This window comes from Lissotriton vulgaris, chromosome 11, assembly GCF_964263255.1.
Source record: "Lissotriton vulgaris chromosome 11, aLisVul1.2, whole genome shotgun sequence".
Lineage (NCBI taxonomy): Eukaryota > Metazoa > Chordata > Amphibia > Caudata > Salamandridae > Lissotriton > Lissotriton vulgaris.
The window spans coordinates 860,574,893-860,593,364 of record NC_141699.1 but is presented as its reverse complement, the minus strand read 5'-3'; the positions used below and the strand labels follow the sequence as shown (position 1 = coordinate 860,593,364).

At 46.6% G+C, this 18,472-nt stretch overlaps 1 protein-coding gene across 2 annotated transcripts in view; it reads left to right on the top strand.

Moving 5' to 3' along the window:
- D2HGDH (D-2-hydroxyglutarate dehydrogenase) overlaps positions 1-18,472 on the top strand; it is an 821,087-nt gene that overhangs the window by 68,476 nt on the left and 734,139 nt on the right. The window contains exons 1-2 of one of the 2 annotated variants that reach the window (XM_086943999.1): positions 5,618-5,717; positions 11,916-12,325. In XM_086943999.1, coding sequence (XP_086800125.1) covers positions 11,923-12,325 — 403 coding nt within the window. In that variant the 5' untranslated portion in view covers positions 5,618-5,717; positions 11,916-11,922. Of the gene's footprint in view, positions 1-5,617; positions 5,718-11,915; positions 12,326-18,472 lie in introns of those variants that run through there. The other variant, XM_086943998.1, reaches the window with a different exon arrangement.

Here is an 18,472-nt window from a genome sequence, read left to right as displayed (position 1 = left end):
AAGCACGCCACCCGCAAACACCATCAGATGATCCGCGCCACCAAGAAGACGGCACTCAAAGAACGACTGGACAACAATGCCCACGACAGCAAGGAACTCTTCAGCATCGTCAAAGAGTTCTCCAACCCCAGCGCCGGAAACAACAACATCACTCCCTCGCAAGACCTCTGCAACTCACTCGCCTCGTTCTTCCACCGCAAGATCGCCGACATACACAACAGCTTCGACGCACAGACCACGCACCCTACCACCGAACCAACGCCCGCCACCACCACCCTCTGCAACTGGACCCCGATCAGCACCGAAGACACCACCCGCACGATGAACTCCATCCACTCCGGATCACCAACCGACCCGTGCCCACACCACGTCTTCAACAAAGCCGACGCCATCATTGCACCCCATCTCCGAGACACCATCAACTCCTCCTTCCACACCGCCATCTTCCCGGAGAGCTGGAAGCACGCCGAGCTGACCGCTCTCCTGAAGAAACCAACGGCGGGCCCCGCCGACCTCAAGAACTACCGTCCCATCTCGCTCCTTCCATTTCCGGCCAAAGTCATCGAGAAGACCGTCAACAAACAGCTTGCCGCCTTCCTCGAGACGAACGGATCCCTCGACCCCTCGCACTCCGGATTTCGGGCCAACCACAGCACCGAGACCGCCCTAATCGCAGCCACCGACGACATCAGACCCCTGATCGACAACGGGGAAACAATGGCCCTCATCCTCCTGGACCTCTCTGCGGCGTTCAACACTGTCTACTACCACACCCTAGTGAAGCGCCTCAGCAACATCGGAATCCGAGAGAAAGCGCTGGAGTGGATCATCTCGTTCCTCACCGGAAGAACCCAGAGAGTCTGCCTCCCTCCGTTCAGATCCGAGGCCACCAAAGTCATCTGCGGCGTACCACAAGGATCTTCACTCAGTCCAACCCTCTTCAACGTCTACATGAGCCCCCTCGCAGCCATCGCACGCCAACAAAACCTCAACATCATCTCCTACGCCGACGACACCCAGCTCATCCTCTCCCTCACCAACGACCCCACCACCGCCAGAGCCAACCTACACGAAGGGATGAAAGACGTCGCCGACTGGATGAGGAACAGCCGCCTTAAACTGAACTCAGACAAGACGGAAGTCCTCATCCTGGGATCATCACCCTCCGCCTGGGACGACTCCTGGTGGCCCCCGGCCCTGGGCACCGCTCCCAAACCAACGGACATCGCACGCAACCTGGGCTTCATCCTGGACTCCTCCCTGTCAATGACCAGACAAGTCAACGCCGTCTCATCCTCGGGATTCAACACCCTGCGCATGCTCCGCAAGATCTTCAGATGGATCCCCACTGAAACCAGGAAGACCGTCACCCAGGCACTCGTCACCAGCCGACTGGACTACGGGAACACCCTCTATGCTGGAACTACAGCCAAACTTCAAAAAAGACTCCAACGCATCCAGAACGCCTCCGCACGACTTATCCTGGACATCCCCCGACACAGCCACATCACCGGACACCTGAGAAACCTGCACTGGCTCCCCGTCAGCAAGAGAATCGCGTTCAGACTCCTCACCCACGCACACAAGGCTCTCCACGACCTGGGCCCCAAGTACCTCAACGACCGCATGACCTTCTACACGCCCACCCGCCAGCTACGATCGACCAGCCACGCACTCGCCACCGTACCACGGATCCGCAGAGCCACCGCCAGAGGAAGATCCTTCGCCTACCTGGCAGCCAAGACTTGGAACTCCCTCCTCACCCACCTTCAGCGAACCCAAGACTATCTCTCCTTCAGGAAGCAGTTCAAGACCTGGCTGTTCGAGCAGTAACATACCCCTCTCCCCCAGCGCCTTGAGACCCTCCCGGGTGAGTAGCGCGCTATACAAATGCTGTGATTGATTGATTGATTGATTATCCCTTTCCGTATCTTCGATAGAAAGTCTTTGGTTTGGACCACTCCTAACACCTTACTGGGTTCGATGATGGCCCTCTCTGTAGGTATTCCGCCAACACCCCCTTGCTCTTGGCGCGTGAGTGCGTCTGCTTTCTTATTATCCATTCCCGGACGGAAGGTGACAACGAAGCGGTATTCTGCGAAAAACAACATCGACCGGAGCTGCCTCGGGGTAAGGTGTCTTGCTGCCCTCATGTACTGCAGGTTCCTGTGGTCAGTAAAAACCGTAACTGGGTGCGACGCCCCCATAAGCCAATGTCTCCATTCCAAGAAAGAGTCCCTGATCGCCAATAGCTCCTTTTCTGCTATGGTATAATGCTGCTCTGATGTGTTCAGCTTCCGGGACATAAAAGCGATTGGATGGAGGTATCCTGTGGTAGCATGCCGTTGGGATAGTACAGCCCCTATTGCGATGTCGGAGGCATCCGCTTCCACGAAGAAGGGCAACTTAGGGTTGGCATGTACCAGGACAGGAGCCGAGGTGAAAGCTACTTTTAGCTGTTCAAAAGCTTCTTGTACGTCCGTTATCCATACAAACGGAGTGTTCTTCCTGGTTAACCGGGTGAGAGGAACTACGAGGTTGGAAAAATGGCCTATGAATGGCCGATAGAAATTGGCAAAGCCCAACAGGCTTTGGATATCCTTGATCGCTTTGGGGCGAGGCCAGTCCAAGATTGCTTGCACCTTCCTCTCGGCCATGACTTGACCTGTGGGGGTGAGCATCACTCCAAAGAACTCCACCGTTTGAACATGGAACTCGCATTTCGTGATTTTGCAGAAAAGATGGTGTTCTTGTAAGGCCTGCAGGACTCTTCGTACATGTGGGATGTGATCTTCTAAGGAGTCCGAGTAGATAAGAATTTCGTCTATATATACGACTACGAAGATATCCAGGAAGTCGCGCAGCGCTTCATTTAGAAAGAATTGAAAAGCGGCTGGGGCATTGCACAGCCCAAAGGGCATCACTAGATATTCGAATAGCCCGAACCAGCGTCTTAAAGGCCGTTTTCCATTCCTCCCCTTTTTGCATGCGGACGAGGTGGTAGGCCCCCCTAAGATCAAGTTTGGTGTAAATACATGCGTGACGAACCTGTTCTAGCAACACCGGTATCAATGGGAGTGGATATTGATTCTTGACAGTAATCGCATTCAACGCCCTGAAGTCGATACAGCACCTCAATTCCCCGTTGTCCTTTGAGATGAAAAAGAGGGGCGATGCTGCGGGAGACCTTGACGGGCGTATGAACCCCAACTCCAGGAGCTTATCCAAATAGCTTCTTAGATGTTGGTTCTCTGGTTGAGTCAAAGCGTATATCCTGCCGCAGGGCACCACCGCTCCCGGGACCAGGTCAATGCGGCAGTCATATTCTCTGTGAGGCGGCAGCACCTCTGCCTGGGTTTCGCTGAATACTTTGACTAAATCGTGGTAAGGTGATGGAAGTTCTACCTCCTTTTCTGCGGCCGTGGCCGTACCGATGGTAGTATGGTTTTCATATGACAGTTTGTCTGACAATAGCACGACTGCAACTGCAGGGTGTGTTCAGTCCAGTTGATCCCCGGTTCATGTTTTTTCAGCCAAGGCAATCCTAAAATAACTCCATACAGAGGGGCTTGGATGATATTAAACGAGAGCATTTCTCGGTGGTATCCTTCATAAATCAGCTCGTACTCCTGGGTATGTTGGCAGATAGGACCGGATTCTAACTCATGCCCATCGACCGCAAACACCTGTTCAGGTGTTGTCTTACACAGCAACCGTACCCCCAAACGTACAGCTTCTTTACTGTCCATAAAACATCCTGTTGCCCCTGAATCCACATTGGCACGAAGACTCTTAGTTTCTTGGTTGATACAGATCTCCATGGAGATGAAAAAATGATCAGGGTCCCGGAATTCATCGGTGTCCACAGAAGGGATGATACAAGTGCTTGAGCTGATCCCTTCAGTTCCACTCAAGCATTGGAGTTTTCCACCCCCTTCTCGACTACCGCCATCTAGCCAAGACGGACTCGACCGGTTTTGGGTTTCACTGGGCATTCCCTGAGAAAATGACCTTTTTTGCCACAGTATAAACACAGCCCCTGTTTCCTCCGATGGTCTCTTTCGCTTAATGTGAGAGAAGCCCGTACCGTTCCTACCACCATGGTTTTGGATTTTCTCTTCGATTTCTCTACTGTATGTCCCTTGTCTAGAAAGGAGGGTTCAGTTCTTTTGTGATCCCCTTTCCGTTCCCCGAATCGATGATCCAGTCGGAGGGCTAGATCAATAAGGGGCGCACACGTTTGTGGTTGAGGGTCCACTTGCGCCAGAACATCTTTCATTTCTTCCGTAAGACCTTGGTAAAATATCACGGATTGTTTAGCTTCAGGCCAATCCGTTTCGGCGACCAACCTCCGAAAGTGATTCAGGTAGGTAACCAAGTCATTAGAGCCTTATCTGAGTTTCAACAGATCTTTATCTGCAGAGAAGGTTTCAGCCCGCCGATCGAATGTTTTCTCAAAGGCAGCACAGAAGGAATGCCAGTCAAAGAGCATGGCATCTTCTCCCCTCACTATCGGAACTGCCCATTGCGCTGCCCCCCCCCCCCCCCCCCCCCCCCCCAGATAAGAAATAAGAAAAGCCACTCGGGCCTGGTTGGTTAGAAAAAGTTTGGGTTTACACGCAAAGTGGAGCATGACTTGGGTCATGAACACCTGTACCTTCTTTTTATCCCCAAAAAACCTTTCAGGAGGGGCTAGAGGGACTTAGACGGGCATTTCCACAACCACTGATGCCGGGGGAGGGGGAGCCCCTGCATCAAAGGGGTTACGTTGCATCAAATCTACCCTTGTCTGTAGAAACTCTGTTTCTTGGCGGGAGGCTGCTAGCTCTGTTTGTACCAATACTAAAGCCGCTAACACATCATCTAGGGTAGCCATTTTTAACTATCTCCACCACCGGGAGGAAATATGTTTGGTGGGCCGATAATTCTGTCAGGCTCCACCGTTCGATCCTCAAGATGGTGTAGATGTTGTTAAGAAGCCAACCTCTAGATCGCCCCAAATCTGGCTCGTGAAACAACACAGACTTAGAGGAAATCAAGCGAGGGGCGCGGGGAGGGAAGGGGACAGCGGGGAGGGAGATCTTGTGGGAGACAAAAGAATGAAACAATCTTAAATATCACTCTGCTACTTACAGTACAAACAATAACAACAGTACCACGATTAAGTCCTTCCCCTCACCTGTAAAGTAAAATACGTTGTGTTGTAACCATAGAAGAGCGAAGAGGGCAGTATAAGGCTGCTTCACACTCTATGAAAGTAATACCAAAAGACAAGGAACACAAAATTATCCGCTGTAACTGTATCAACAAAACCACCATGGGAGGTAGATCCTTCTCCTACCTAGCAGCTAAAACTTGGAACTCACTTCCCACTGACCTTCGCCTTACTCAGAACCACCTAGCATTCAGAAAACAACTCAAAACGTGGATATTCGACAAGTAACTCCCCACCCTTCTTTAAGCGCCTTGAGACCCTCTGGGTATGTAGCGCGCTATATAAATCTTTTGACTTGACTTGACTTGACTCAGGAGAGCATGCATACCATAACAACTGAGGTGCGAGGCTTAGCCTTATCTCTCCGGGAGCACTGACCCCCCTTACTCTCTCCTGTAATATAGAAACAAAGGAAATGTTGAAGTCTCGTAACCCAAGACCACAGTGAGCAACACGAAGAATGAGTTCATAAACAAGAGCACATCCGGTGGTATGCTTATAGGTAAGTATTTAGTCTTTAGTGAATTAACACAGTTCGAAATGTAAGGTAACCAATAGATCTGGCCTTATCCCCACGTGAGAAGTCTCACTAAAATGCCATCGTAGAAAATCTCTCTTTGCTGAAGACCTTTAAACAGTTTCTCTGCCTGAGACCGTGAGGGGGTCTCATCTACTAGAGGAGAGTTCCAGACCCGATTCGACTCTGCATGAGACCGTTGGAAATCACGGTCTCCTCCAACAGAGGAATCGGTCTGGACTCGCAACAAACACTGAAACAAAGCACCGCTCTCGGAGAACACCAAGTGGTCAACGGGAACCCCGAGTGATTTCACCCGGCTGGAAGCGATCTTAGGGATGGTGCAGGTGCACCCTTACCGCCTCTCCGATGTTTGCTAGAAAAGCTGCTGGCTGGAATCCGCCAACAACACCGGTCACTGTAGAATTATCGGCACTCTCTTCCTCGGGCGCCGCCATGATATTGCGGTCACGGAGATGACGCCGCTCACGTGCTACGTGCCCCTCAAGGAGTCTGGGTAATGTAGTTCTGCCAGCTCCCGTACTCCGACGGCAAACAGTGATTGCTGGTAGTCTAAGCCTGACAGTAAGTTTCCATTCATAGCAGGTGTGCCCGTTAAACTGCAGATATATTCCCAATCTTTCTCCGATATCATGGAGAGCAGACACTTATTCCATCTCACCCAGCTTCTATCTGGCTCCCTCTCATTCTCTTCCCGTATAAGTTTATATAACCTAGGAATCAGTTTCTTATTGGTGGGGTTAGTGAGCACCATCTGTAATAAGTGTAACGTGGGAGGCTCAAGGGGATAGGTGTCCTAGTGCGCTCTAATCGCATATCTAAGTCTATGCATCGCAAATCGAAACAATAGCATGGGATTACTTATGTAGTGTAGGGTGTCTGTTATGTGAAATGCCCCCTCCGGGTACAGATCTTGCATCTGCTGTAGACCTGCTTCTTTGAGAAGCCGCATCGAGCTTGTCTTGTGAGTCCCTGAGAGCGCAGCGTGGTGTTCTGTTTGCATGGCCGGTGCTTATATGGGTAGCTTATGTGCTAGACGCCCTATCGCCTGCATGCAACAACCTTTGTGTTTACCGCGTTAATTTCCGTTTTTGGGAGTCCGCGCTTCGTGTGTGTGAGAATACTATGCAGAGGGATTGGATAAGGGTCACCCTCTTCTACTGCAACATGCGGGGTAAATGTGTGCGGTCTTACCCAATAATACGCATACTGAGCATGAGCACTGAGATAGTAGTCATATAAGTCTGGAGCCCCAAACTCCCCTTTATCATAATTGCTAGTAAGAACAGACCAGCTCACTCGAGCATGTTTGCCTCCCCGGACCAGCCGAAGTAGAGTTCTGCGGAGGGTGTCAAAAAGCCCCCTCGACAGCATAACCAGGATGTTCGTGAAGAAACACAAAAACCACAGCAGGACCACCATCTTTAGCAGTGCGATACAGTCCGCCAGAGATAGTGGCAATGTCACCCAAACATCAACCTGTTGACCTAACTTGGGGCAGGCCCGGCCATAATTTTTGCATATAACTAAATCTGGATCTCGATGGATCCACACTCCAAGATATTTAATAGGTTCTGCGGACCATGCCAACAGGAACTCAACATCAAGCTGAGTTGTGGATTCCATTAGTGGGATGATGGTTGATTTTTCCCAGTTCACAGTCAAACCTGATAATGTGCCAAATCGAACATATTCCCTTAACAACTGCGCTAGATATCGAGAAGGCTCTTGAACAAACAACACCATGTCGTCCGTATACAGCAATATGGCCACTGGGCGATAGTTAAAATTAAGGGCAGTTTCCCTATGTCTCTGCCTTATGGCGCATGCCAGTGGCTCCACCGCTAGTGGGAAGAGCAACGGGGACAGGGCGCAACCTTGTCGGGTGCCCCGCTCCATGTCAAATGCGTTTGACGTCAAGTCGGCCACCCGTACACGAGCTGATAGCTGCTCGTACAATAGCATAACCCATTTTATAAAAATTAAGGGAAACCCCATACGCTGTAATACGAAGAACATATATTTCCACTCGACCAAGTTGAAGGCCTTAGCGGCATCCAACAATGCCCCATCAGCCGATAGACTCGGCTCCCACACATGGAGCATTGCGAAAATGGTCCGCAAATTGTGCGATGTAGATCGGTCAGGTATAAAACCTGACTGGTCCGGCACTATCAGGCATGGCATCAGAGGCTGTAATTTAATGGCTAGAATTTTGGCAAGTATCTTCGCATCTATATTAATCAGCGAGAGCGTCTGTAGGAGTCACACCTATCAGGAGGTTTATCCTTTTTGAGCAATGTTATAATTAGTGCTTGTCGAAGCGAGGGCGGCAGCACCCCTGAATCATGCGCTTCGGCGAATACCTCTAGTAGGTAAGGGGTAATCAAGTCTGCATATGTTTTATAAAATTCAACTGTGAGACCGTCAGGCCCTGGAGCCTTCACATTAGGTAGGGCCGAAATTGCAGCTTTGATATTGTCTGCCTCAATTGGCTGGCTGAGGTACTCCCTATGGGCATCCGACAGCCACGCGCATGCCACATCCTCTAAATAGTTCTCCATCTCAGTTGTTGTGGATCCCCCCCTAGAGGTATATAGATGAGCATAGAAGGCGCAAAACTGTTCAGTGATAGCAAGCGGATGACAATGATTTGTTCCATGGGGGTCTGTGATCTTGTCAATATGAGGTTGTTCATGGCGGTCCCTGATTTTGTTTGCCAAGTTACAACCTGCCCTCCCCCCTTCTCCATAACTACGAGCTGTGTGTCTGCGCGATATATACCGTGTCTCAGACTCAGCCAGGGTATCGTATTCCAATATGAGCTCATGCATGCGGGAAAGAGCGTCAGCCGATGGGGCAGCCGCGTAATTACGCTTCAGGTCCTGGAGTGTAGTTTCAAGTTTCGTAAGTTGGGTTTTGAAGTCCTTCAATATGCCATCAGTGGTGCCAATACACCTCCCCCGGATTGTCACTTTAAAGGCTTTCCATAAAGTGGAGGCGCTATCAACGGAACCTTTATTAATTTCAAAATATTTCTCTATCGCATCATGCACCGTAGCCTCAAATACTGGGTCTAGTAGGGCCTCCGATCGCAGCCACCACGTGAAGGGGCGATGTATTGCCATCGGGATCTTGATATCTAATTGTACCGGGTTGTGATCTGATAACGTGTGCGGTAGATTAACTACCTCTGTAACCCATTCAATCACATCCCCACCCAGCAGTCAATAATCCAGCCTAGGCCAGCTATTGTGAAGTGGTGTGGCATGTGTACCTGCTTTCACCAAGGCATTGTGCACTCTTCATACATCTAACAATCCAAATTCCAACACAGCTCTTCAAACACTTTGAGCCACCTTGGGAGTACGATTCGACAGCGGATTAGATTAATCCAGCTGAGGGTTCAGATAGGTGTTAAAATCCACCCCCCCCCCCCCCCCCCCCCCTCAAAATGTCCGCCTCCGGCCATTCTCTCAACTTGGTATACATTCTCAAAAAAGACTCAGGGTCATCTACAATAGATCCATATATGTTTACAATTGACACTAAAGAACCACCTAGTTTCCCTTGAACCATTGCACAGCACCCCTCTCCATCTACCATCTACATATGTCCGAAGTGGAGTAAACGTATGTGCTCATTGTTTATGCCAGTTTTCATTGTGTTCTTGTTTTTGTGTGGTTCCATGCAATTGTGGATTTTCTGCAGAAAAAAAACAGTCCTCACATTGGGTAGAATGCAATTAACTAGGAATGTAGTAATTTTCAAAACCGAAGAAAAACAGGCCCACAATAAAGTAACTGTCATCAATTATGGGTTAGATAGTGTAGTTGAAAATGAAACCAGAGGTAGGAATGTTAATATTGAGTCTATGTCAAAATTAATAACAATACATTCAGGTAGACAAACAAGATTGCATCTTTATTAACAGAATTGCCTGTTATGAACTTGATGTCAACCCCGACTCATGAATACATAGGCAGGTGCTGAGACCCAGGCCCGAACTCACTAATTGACAGGTCATAGGTGGGGTGGCACATAGCCGGCAGTCAAACACGCGTACAGGAAATCCCAGATAGGTGTAGCGACACCACAATGGTCCAGGTAGATTGGCCCCAGTAAAGCACACATGGCAGGAGGGGTGTGTGCGCTCCCAAAAAAACAAAGTCAAATGCCACATAAAGTTAGGAACAGATATCCATTCAGGACACAGCACACACAATACATGCGTGATCCCTTGCTCCCCATGTCGGACATCTGTACACATTACTTACTGGTCGCATTGCGTCCATGCAAGGTCAAGGCTCACCTGGATATTGTATCAGATGCATTCATTTATAACTCTACAGATGGCGGTTCGCATTCCTTACCAAAAAAGGACCAACTGAACTGTTTAAGATATTCAATGAATTGCCTATAACCTGCTCCAGAACGATTGTAAAGTTGAGACAGCCACTGACACTATGCCTGTGAGTGTGCTCCCGCTGTACTGTTTAATTAAACAAACTGTTCCTGTTTTGCCAAACACCTCCAGTCTCTTGTTTTGTCAAGGTACTTCATGTTTGAGCAAACTTTGCACTGACGTTTTAGCTCAATGGTTAAGGTTATAAATTGATGTACTACAGAAGTTTGCACAACAATTTTTTTTACTGCATCTAAAATATATTTTCCTAGATCCCACAATTGGTATTTTTAGTTTTTGAGCATATTGTGAAGTGGATGTCCCACATGGACACTAACTGCAGTGCGGCCTAGCTCCAAATGCAAAATAGATTAAGAATTATTAGAACATTGGAATGTTGGGAGTTCCATTGAAAACAATGGAGTGCTCCGGGCTTATAATGGCTGGTATAAGCCTGGAGCTCCAACATTCCAATGTTTCTTTGTTCACAGCTCCGGCTGTGAAAAAAGGCTTGAGGGAGCCTGAGGGGATTCCAATCCCCTCACACTCCCATAAGGCTTTGTTTTTTTTGTTAGAACATTCTGCCCTCAAGTGACAGAATGTTCTAATAGCCTTATAGCCCTTCCTAGCTGGGCTATACCGGCTATTAAAGTCCCTCTCCCTTGTTAAAGGCCCTCGCCTTCGGCTCTGGGCCTTTAACGCTGGAGAGGGCCTTTAATAGCTGGTATAGCCCTCTACGGCGGGCTATAAGGCTATAATATTGGGAAGATTTATCAACAAACTTAATGCAGCATACTCTCTGATATCCAGTTTCAAAGTACCATTATATACAGAGACAGAATATAGCAAAGCAGTTTTGACTTAACCTGAAATGCTTATCAAACAGGTTCTGAAGAAAGGCTGCCAGAAGACTTATAGAACAAATTTAATCTGTTACATATTGTATTAATTTTTTGATTTTAATATTTATAGTTGCTTATCACAATCTAACAAGGGAGGGAAATAAATGACTACATAATAATATTCAGAAAATTGTTCTAGTGTGGCTTCCTTTATGTTGCTCTTAAAGGTTCCCCCCCCCAATTCAGATTTGAGTAGGTTTCGTTATTATGGATAGCTAAACAATATAGTCTTTGAAGACCTACATTGATAGAGTATAATGCCCTTAGTTAACAAAAGGTTGAATAGAATGTCAATATCAGAATTTAATAAGGAGCCTAATAGTTTTCATTATGTCTGCTGGGCAGATTTTAGAAGGTAAACTTAAAGGTCTTGAGGTGGCTATGGCTGTTATGTCTTTAGTGTGGGTTATAGCTGAAAAATAGGTAATCTTATTCTGGATTTGCTGCTGTGGTTTGTAGGACATAGAGGTCATAAAGGTGTTAATGTCTAAATTGATCTGAGATTAGATTTCAGTTTGTCATGGGCATTTGGCACATTGTCTCGACGGGCCTCAGACTGCAATCTTCTTTAATGTTTTATAAGATTTTAAAATTATAATAAATGTATTTGATATTCACAGAGAGTGGACATGTCTTCTTACCCTCAAGGGCACATTGGTCCCACAATACAAGTCTAGGGGTACTGCTGTAGCCCATGCATTTCCAACTCGGGGTTTGCATATCTACTGCTGTTGCCCATGCTATACCCCCTATATGTAGGTCTTCACTGTTCAGTACTGCATTTGACACCCTAAATTTACAAGCATTTAGTCTAAAAATGTTGATATGTTATTGATGTTTATTTTTACATTTCAGGTCAGCTATGGCCAGCTTCTCTCTTTTACATCGTTGGTCTGTTTGGAACCCCTGGCCTTCATCAAAAAGGGCAATGACAAGCTGTGGTTTTAGAACATTATGTGTTAAAACAGGATTCATGAACATCCTCAGCCAGAAGACACAATTAGAGTTGGCAGCGGCCTCCAGTCGTCGATGGAACAAACTCTTGTCCCTCAGTACTCCCAGAGGGCAAGGTTTCTGCTGTACACCATCCCTACCTCCCCCAGAGCTGTCACTTACTGCCAAACATTATGGGGTGCAGAGACTACCATTCTCTGACGTGACAGATCAGGACCTGGAGTTCTTCAGTCAACTTTTGCCAGGGAGAGTTGTCACCGACCCTGATCTCCTCAAACCCTTCAATGTGGACTGGCTAAAATCAGTGCAGGGTAGGTACCATGTCCCCAACAGTTGCATGCCTCTTCTACTGTTTAACAGCTTCCAGATTTCCTCCTTTGATCTAAACAGTTGTGTTATTGACTGCTCCATCTAAGTAACAGCAGCTCAATTGAAACCTAGCCTGTGTTTTACATGTGTTACATTACTGAATATTGTCATGATTGAGTCAATATGTCAGCCCTAAGTTGGGATCACCTCCTTCCACCAGCCACATGCATCATGCAAGCGCTAATCAATTGCCAAGCTTGCTTGTAAAAAATGTCTTTCTATTGTCTGACTAATAATGATTTGGAAGTCGAATTTCCTCTAATTCATATTTTATTTAACATTTTGGACCCTGCAGGAAAGACATCAATATTAAAAAGTTCAATGAGTGAAGCTACTTTCCATTCACATGGTAGAGATATCCTACTTGCGTGAAAATTCTGAATATAAACCTTTAGAAAGAAGTTGTCAGTCTGCGGGGAGCATGCAGTCTCCTGACAGATAATTTATCTCATAATCTTCACTTTGTCAAATCAATCGAGTAGCCCATGCAGAGACTACGGACCGGAGGAGGAGGGGATGCCTGATTACATTTTTTTATAGTGTTCCCACTTCAGGAAATAGCCTGGAATAGACTTACAAATTGAAGGAGAGATCATGAAAATGGAGCTTGACACCTTGCAGAGCAAATCTAATATTAATTCAAATACATCAAATCAAGATTCCCATATAATTATAAGGCCATTGAGTTTGACAGCTAGAGTACTAGTGTGTACTTGTTTTCTGATGTGAATAGACCACAATTCCCCAGTGTAATTTGCAGTTTTATGACACGTTTTGCTTTCAGGACCTGTAGGGGTTTAGTTGTGTTCTATGACAAAAGTGAAATTTTGAGTAGGCGTGGGCCAGTGCCCAATAATCGAGCACCTGGACAGACCTCACTGGACGCAGAGCAACTGAGTACATTAATTCTTGAGGACAACTTCAAGTGTCCAAATCAGCATTTTGAAAAACCCTGTAAGTGAAAAAGAACTAGCAAACAGGACCAAATATACTGAGCAGATCTGCTTGGTGTTGAGGTGATTCAACATCCAATTAGTTGTGATGTGCGAGATGAGGAGTGAATGAACATTAGACATGTTGGGAAGTGTATATCTGCATGACTAGTTAGCATTCTTGTATTGCATCTTATCCATACAGCAGCTGGAGTCCTGATTGGTAGTACTTGATGTTGACAAAGCGACTGTGTAAGAGACCATCCTCTGGTGCTGTGTGAAAAGGCGCTATGGATACCTGACTGATTTGAAAAAGCTTGGGTAAGATGGTTAGGCGGCAGCTGACGTGAGAGATTTGCAACTGCCTGAATGGAGCCAGAGATGACGTTCACTGTCACCAATCATACCAATGAATTGGGGAGGTCTTCTTGTTTCGATTTAGACATATTCAAGCCTTTTACTAAATCTGAACATGACTACACTGGGTGTCACTGAAGTTTGAGTAGTTCTCACCAGTCAACAAAAGGATCTAGTTACAGAAATAGCAACGGGCAAATAAAATAATGTTGTAAATAAACTTCAGTTTCATGTGAATCCACAGGGAACTTCCCAAATGACAAAATATTAAAGTCTTGATGTACAACATTTACCTGTGCAGATATTATTAGAAAACATTCCCCACCTCCTTACATGAATCACACAAAACCCACTGAAAAACAAATTGCAAGTAAATAATGCAAATGGTCCAGTATGACTTCTTTGGTTGAAGCTAAACAGGCAGCTTAGCTCTCTGGTTGCAAAGGCCTATTAGGTACAACCTGCCGTTGCTTACCATTGGCTTTTTTTTTGTTGCTTGAATTTGCTTACTTTCTATTCGCTAGCTTTATTTATTTTAGCTCCTCAAGTATGTCTTTGTCCCTTCATGAGGTATAGCCTGTTATCAACTCTTTGACTGGGTCCTCCTATTCTACCACCAGTGCTCGCTTTTTCGGAGGTCATTTTTTTCATAAAGTACTGCACGAGAGTGCATGTGTTTTCCAACTGTCTTCTATCTATGTCTGTGTGGTGCTTCCTGCCCTCTAGGTTGATTCATACCCTCCCTGTCCCCCTTTCTACTTCAAATGTTGTATTCAATGCCAAGGGGCTTGAAGCTTGCACTGCTCTGTTTAAGAAACGTGTAACTAGTACGTTAAAGGAATTTGAAGAAGTTGCTCTGCATGTTACAATATTTCATCTGCAGAAGGTGGTTTAGCCAACTCTTTCTTTTTTTTTATTCAAAACGGGGTATTGAGTTTTACAGAAAAATTTATAAACAAGTAAAAGTAAAATTTCAGTCCAGTTACATGACTCGTTGTCTAACAAGTGATATCTGGTGATTGAGTTATACGTAAGTGAGAGAATACATTGGTTATCGAATCCATCATGAATAAACATATTTGCAGAATTTAAACATATATCATTGTAAGTTAATCGGTTAGAAGTATGTATACAGAAAATATGAGTTTGTCTGTAGTAAGAACCCCGGCTCCAATGTGTGCAATACAAAAGAAAAGTAGTAAATTGAAAGAAAAAGATAAGCAAGTAAAAGAAAAAGTAAAGCCATCACCATAAGTTTGATGTTATAGGTGTATGAAAGGTAGCAGATCTAGACGACAATCCAAAATAAGATGTAACTAGGGGAAAAGCATTTAAAACATCATGCCCGGAGCTCATTGTGGTTGAATCTTTTCTAAGTATTCGTCAAGTTTATTCCAAATGGAGATGTTTGCTGATATCCAAGGATATTGTTATACTGAGATTCCCTCAGGTCCTCTATGTCCTGAAGCCACTCCACCATGCATGACTGAAAGTGTTACCTAACTCTTTTCAATTGCTCAAGATTGTTTTGTGTGCTAGGGTGATCATAAGGTCTAACCGCAATAACAAACATGTTCTTAGTTTTGTACCATCCTTATCTATAGCAGGTCCCAGGACTGTATAAGTGAAATTCTCAAGAGGTGCCACTTTAAGTATGTGCTTTATGTAGGATTATATATTCTATCCCAAAACTGGTTTAGTAGTGTACAATCAAAGAACATTTGCCAAAGGGAACCAGAACTCCATTAGCTATTGTTTGTCAAGATACATATTTTTGTGAGTCATTCAGGTGTCGAAAAGGTCTTATATAAGAAGTGAAACTTGGTCTGTTCAAGACTAGGAGTACTTTTTCTAGAGAAAGTATTAGACCAAATCTTGCCCCATACTTCCTTTGTGATGGCCAGTTGTCCTGTTTGTCTTTTAACGGAGACAAGTGCATTTGTACTAGTAATTTGGAGACAATGTGCCCCCATTTTTTTAATTAATTAAGGAAATGTGGAGCGGGATTTAGGGCGGGCCGGAATAACAGGCGTGGAGGCCGTATAAAGTGCGCTATGATTAGCGAAAACTTTATTGTTCATACAAATGAAACACGGGTCACAGGACGAAAAGGTTCGGGTGGAAGTCCAGGTGGGTTGTAGAGGTGAGGTGTCCGGGAGGGTTCCGTGGGGATGTTCGCTGCTGGGCTGTGGTCGTCTTTCCGTGATGTAGGAACGGTGAGTCACTCGGAGGAAAAGAGAACGAAAACAGGGCGATTAGTTCAGGGGTAACAAAACTTGTCTCAATACTGTCACCAACACCTGGGGCCGTGTGTGGAAGGTTTGGGTAGGACGTGACGGGGTTTGGGTTGCGGGAAGAGGTAAAGGTGGGTAGAGAGTGAGCATAGGCGTGAACGGGACGGGGAAATAGTGCGCAATTCTATACAGTGTCGGTGCACGTTTTTACAGTGAAAGTGGTTCAGAGCGCTATTTACACTATGTACACATCTACCAGTGGAAACAGGGGAAAATGGTAACGAGGTACTCACATGCCCCGCCGTAACTCTCCTGTGAGTTACGGCCGCGCTCCAGCCACCTCCTGAGGACGCCACCAGTCCTCACACCAGACGTCTTCCTCGTCTGCTTCTTCTTTCCGGTCCTTCGGTTCTTCCGCTGCTGGTTCTCCGAGGTCTGCCAACTCCTGCCACGAGCTTGCTGTTGGGAACCCCGAATCGTTTGGGTCGTCGGCTTTTCTACTCTCCTGCCTGTATCCGGTCGAAGGACTTCCGGGGTTAGGTGAGTTCACTTCCGGTCCTTCACTAGCGACCCAACTTCCGGGGTCATGGAGGGACGTTTCCAATCCGTCCTGTATCGTGGTTATCGGTGGAGCCTGCGGGAAGACAGAGAGAGGAGTAGTTCCGGAGGGGTAAGAGTCCACAGCGCTCCGTCGTACCCCCGAGGTAGGGATCAACCCTTCACATTCCCTTCCCCTAGGAGTGTTTCTTGTAGGGCTGGTAGGTGGTGGATATCGGGATAGATAGTCTGCGTTGCCCTGTTCTAGGCCTTTTCGATGCAATGTTCGAAAACGAAAAGGCTGGAGGGAAAGAAACCAACGAAGCACTCGATCATTGTGTCCCCTGTTGCGAGCCATCCATTCAAGTGGAGCGTGGTCTGTATACAATATGAATTCCCTACCGTCAAGGTAGTAGCGAAGGGTTTCCACGGCCCACTTGATAGCGAGTGCTTCTTTTTCGACAATCGAATAGTTGATTTCCCTGGGAAACAGTTTTCTGCTAAGATACAGAATGGGTTTCTCTGCTCCTTCCGAATCTTTTTGGGATAGAACAGCCCCTAAACCTTGATCCGATGCGTCAGTTTGCAAAATAAAAGGCTGACTATAATCGGGGCTCATCAACACAGGTTCAGAGGTCAAGGCGTTCTTTAGAACATTGAAGGCTTGCAGAAGTACGGGAGACGGTTGTTGGAGGGTCTCCTCTGTTTTTGCTGTCTTTTTGAGGAGATCTGTTAGGGGAGCTGCTACTTGTGAAAAGTTGGGGATAAATCTCCTGTAATAACCCAACATACCCAAGAAGGCACGGAGGTCTTTTCGTGTTTTTGGGAAAGGTATCGCCTGTATTGTTTTGACTTTGCTCTCTTGGGGCCGAATGTGTCCTTCACCCAACAAATAGCCGAGATATTTAACACTCTGTGCCGCTAATGTGGTTTTAGCTGGGTTAATGGTAAACCCGTATTTGCCCAGAGAGGAGACTACTGAATATAAATGGGACAGGTGTTGCTCCCAAGTGTCACTATAAATGACGATGTCATCAAGATAGGCACCCGCATACGAAGCATGAGGGCGTAGGACTTGATTCATGGCCCTCTGAAATGTCGCCGGGGCCCCGTGTAAGCCGAAGGGCATTACTTTAAACTGAAACAAGCCTTCGGGGGTGGAGAAGGCAGTCTTGTGTTTGTCCTCAGCTTTCAGCGGAATCTGCCAATAGCCTTTGCAGAGATCAAGAGTGCTAATGTACCTTGCTTTGCCTATTCGTTCAACCATCTCGTCCACACGGGGAAGAGGATATGAATCAAAGGCGGAGATCTTATTCACCTCCCTGAAGTCAATACAAAATCGTGTAGAACCATCAGGTTTAGGGACTAAAACAATAGGCGAATTCCAGCTACTGCTCGATGGTTCGATGATATCCATTTTAAGCATTTGGTTCGTTTCTTCTTTGATTACAGCTCGACGGGCTTCCGGAATACGGTACGGTCGTTGTCTTACCGTTTTCCCTGGCTCAGTGTGGATGGCGTGTTCCACCACAGTGGTATGCCCCGGCAGAGTTGAAAAGACTGATTGTAGGGGTACCAGTGAACGACAAAGTTCTTGTTTTTGGCGTTCCATCAAACCGGTGTCGAAACAACCTTCAAACAGGAAGGGTTCGTGACCCGATAGAACAGGGCGCGGTCCCTCCCATTTCTTGAGGAGGTTGATGTGATAGATTTGATTGTTTCCCCTATTGGCATCTGTTTCCACCTCGTAAGTGACTGGAGTCACTTGCCTCACTATCGTAAACGGACCCTGCCACTGACCCAATAGCTTATGGTCTGAAGAGGGAATTAGTAGGAGTACCTGGTCTCCTGGGACAAATGTTCTGGGTTTGGTTCCCTTGTCGTACTGGTTTTTCTGAGTGGACTGTGCTGCGACAAGATTCTGTTTGACAATTTCACGGACCTCACCTAAGTGGGTTTTTAAATTTTCAATGTACTCTGGAAGAGGGCGAGTCCGGTCCGGCTCTGCCTCCCAAGCTTCACGAGCCAT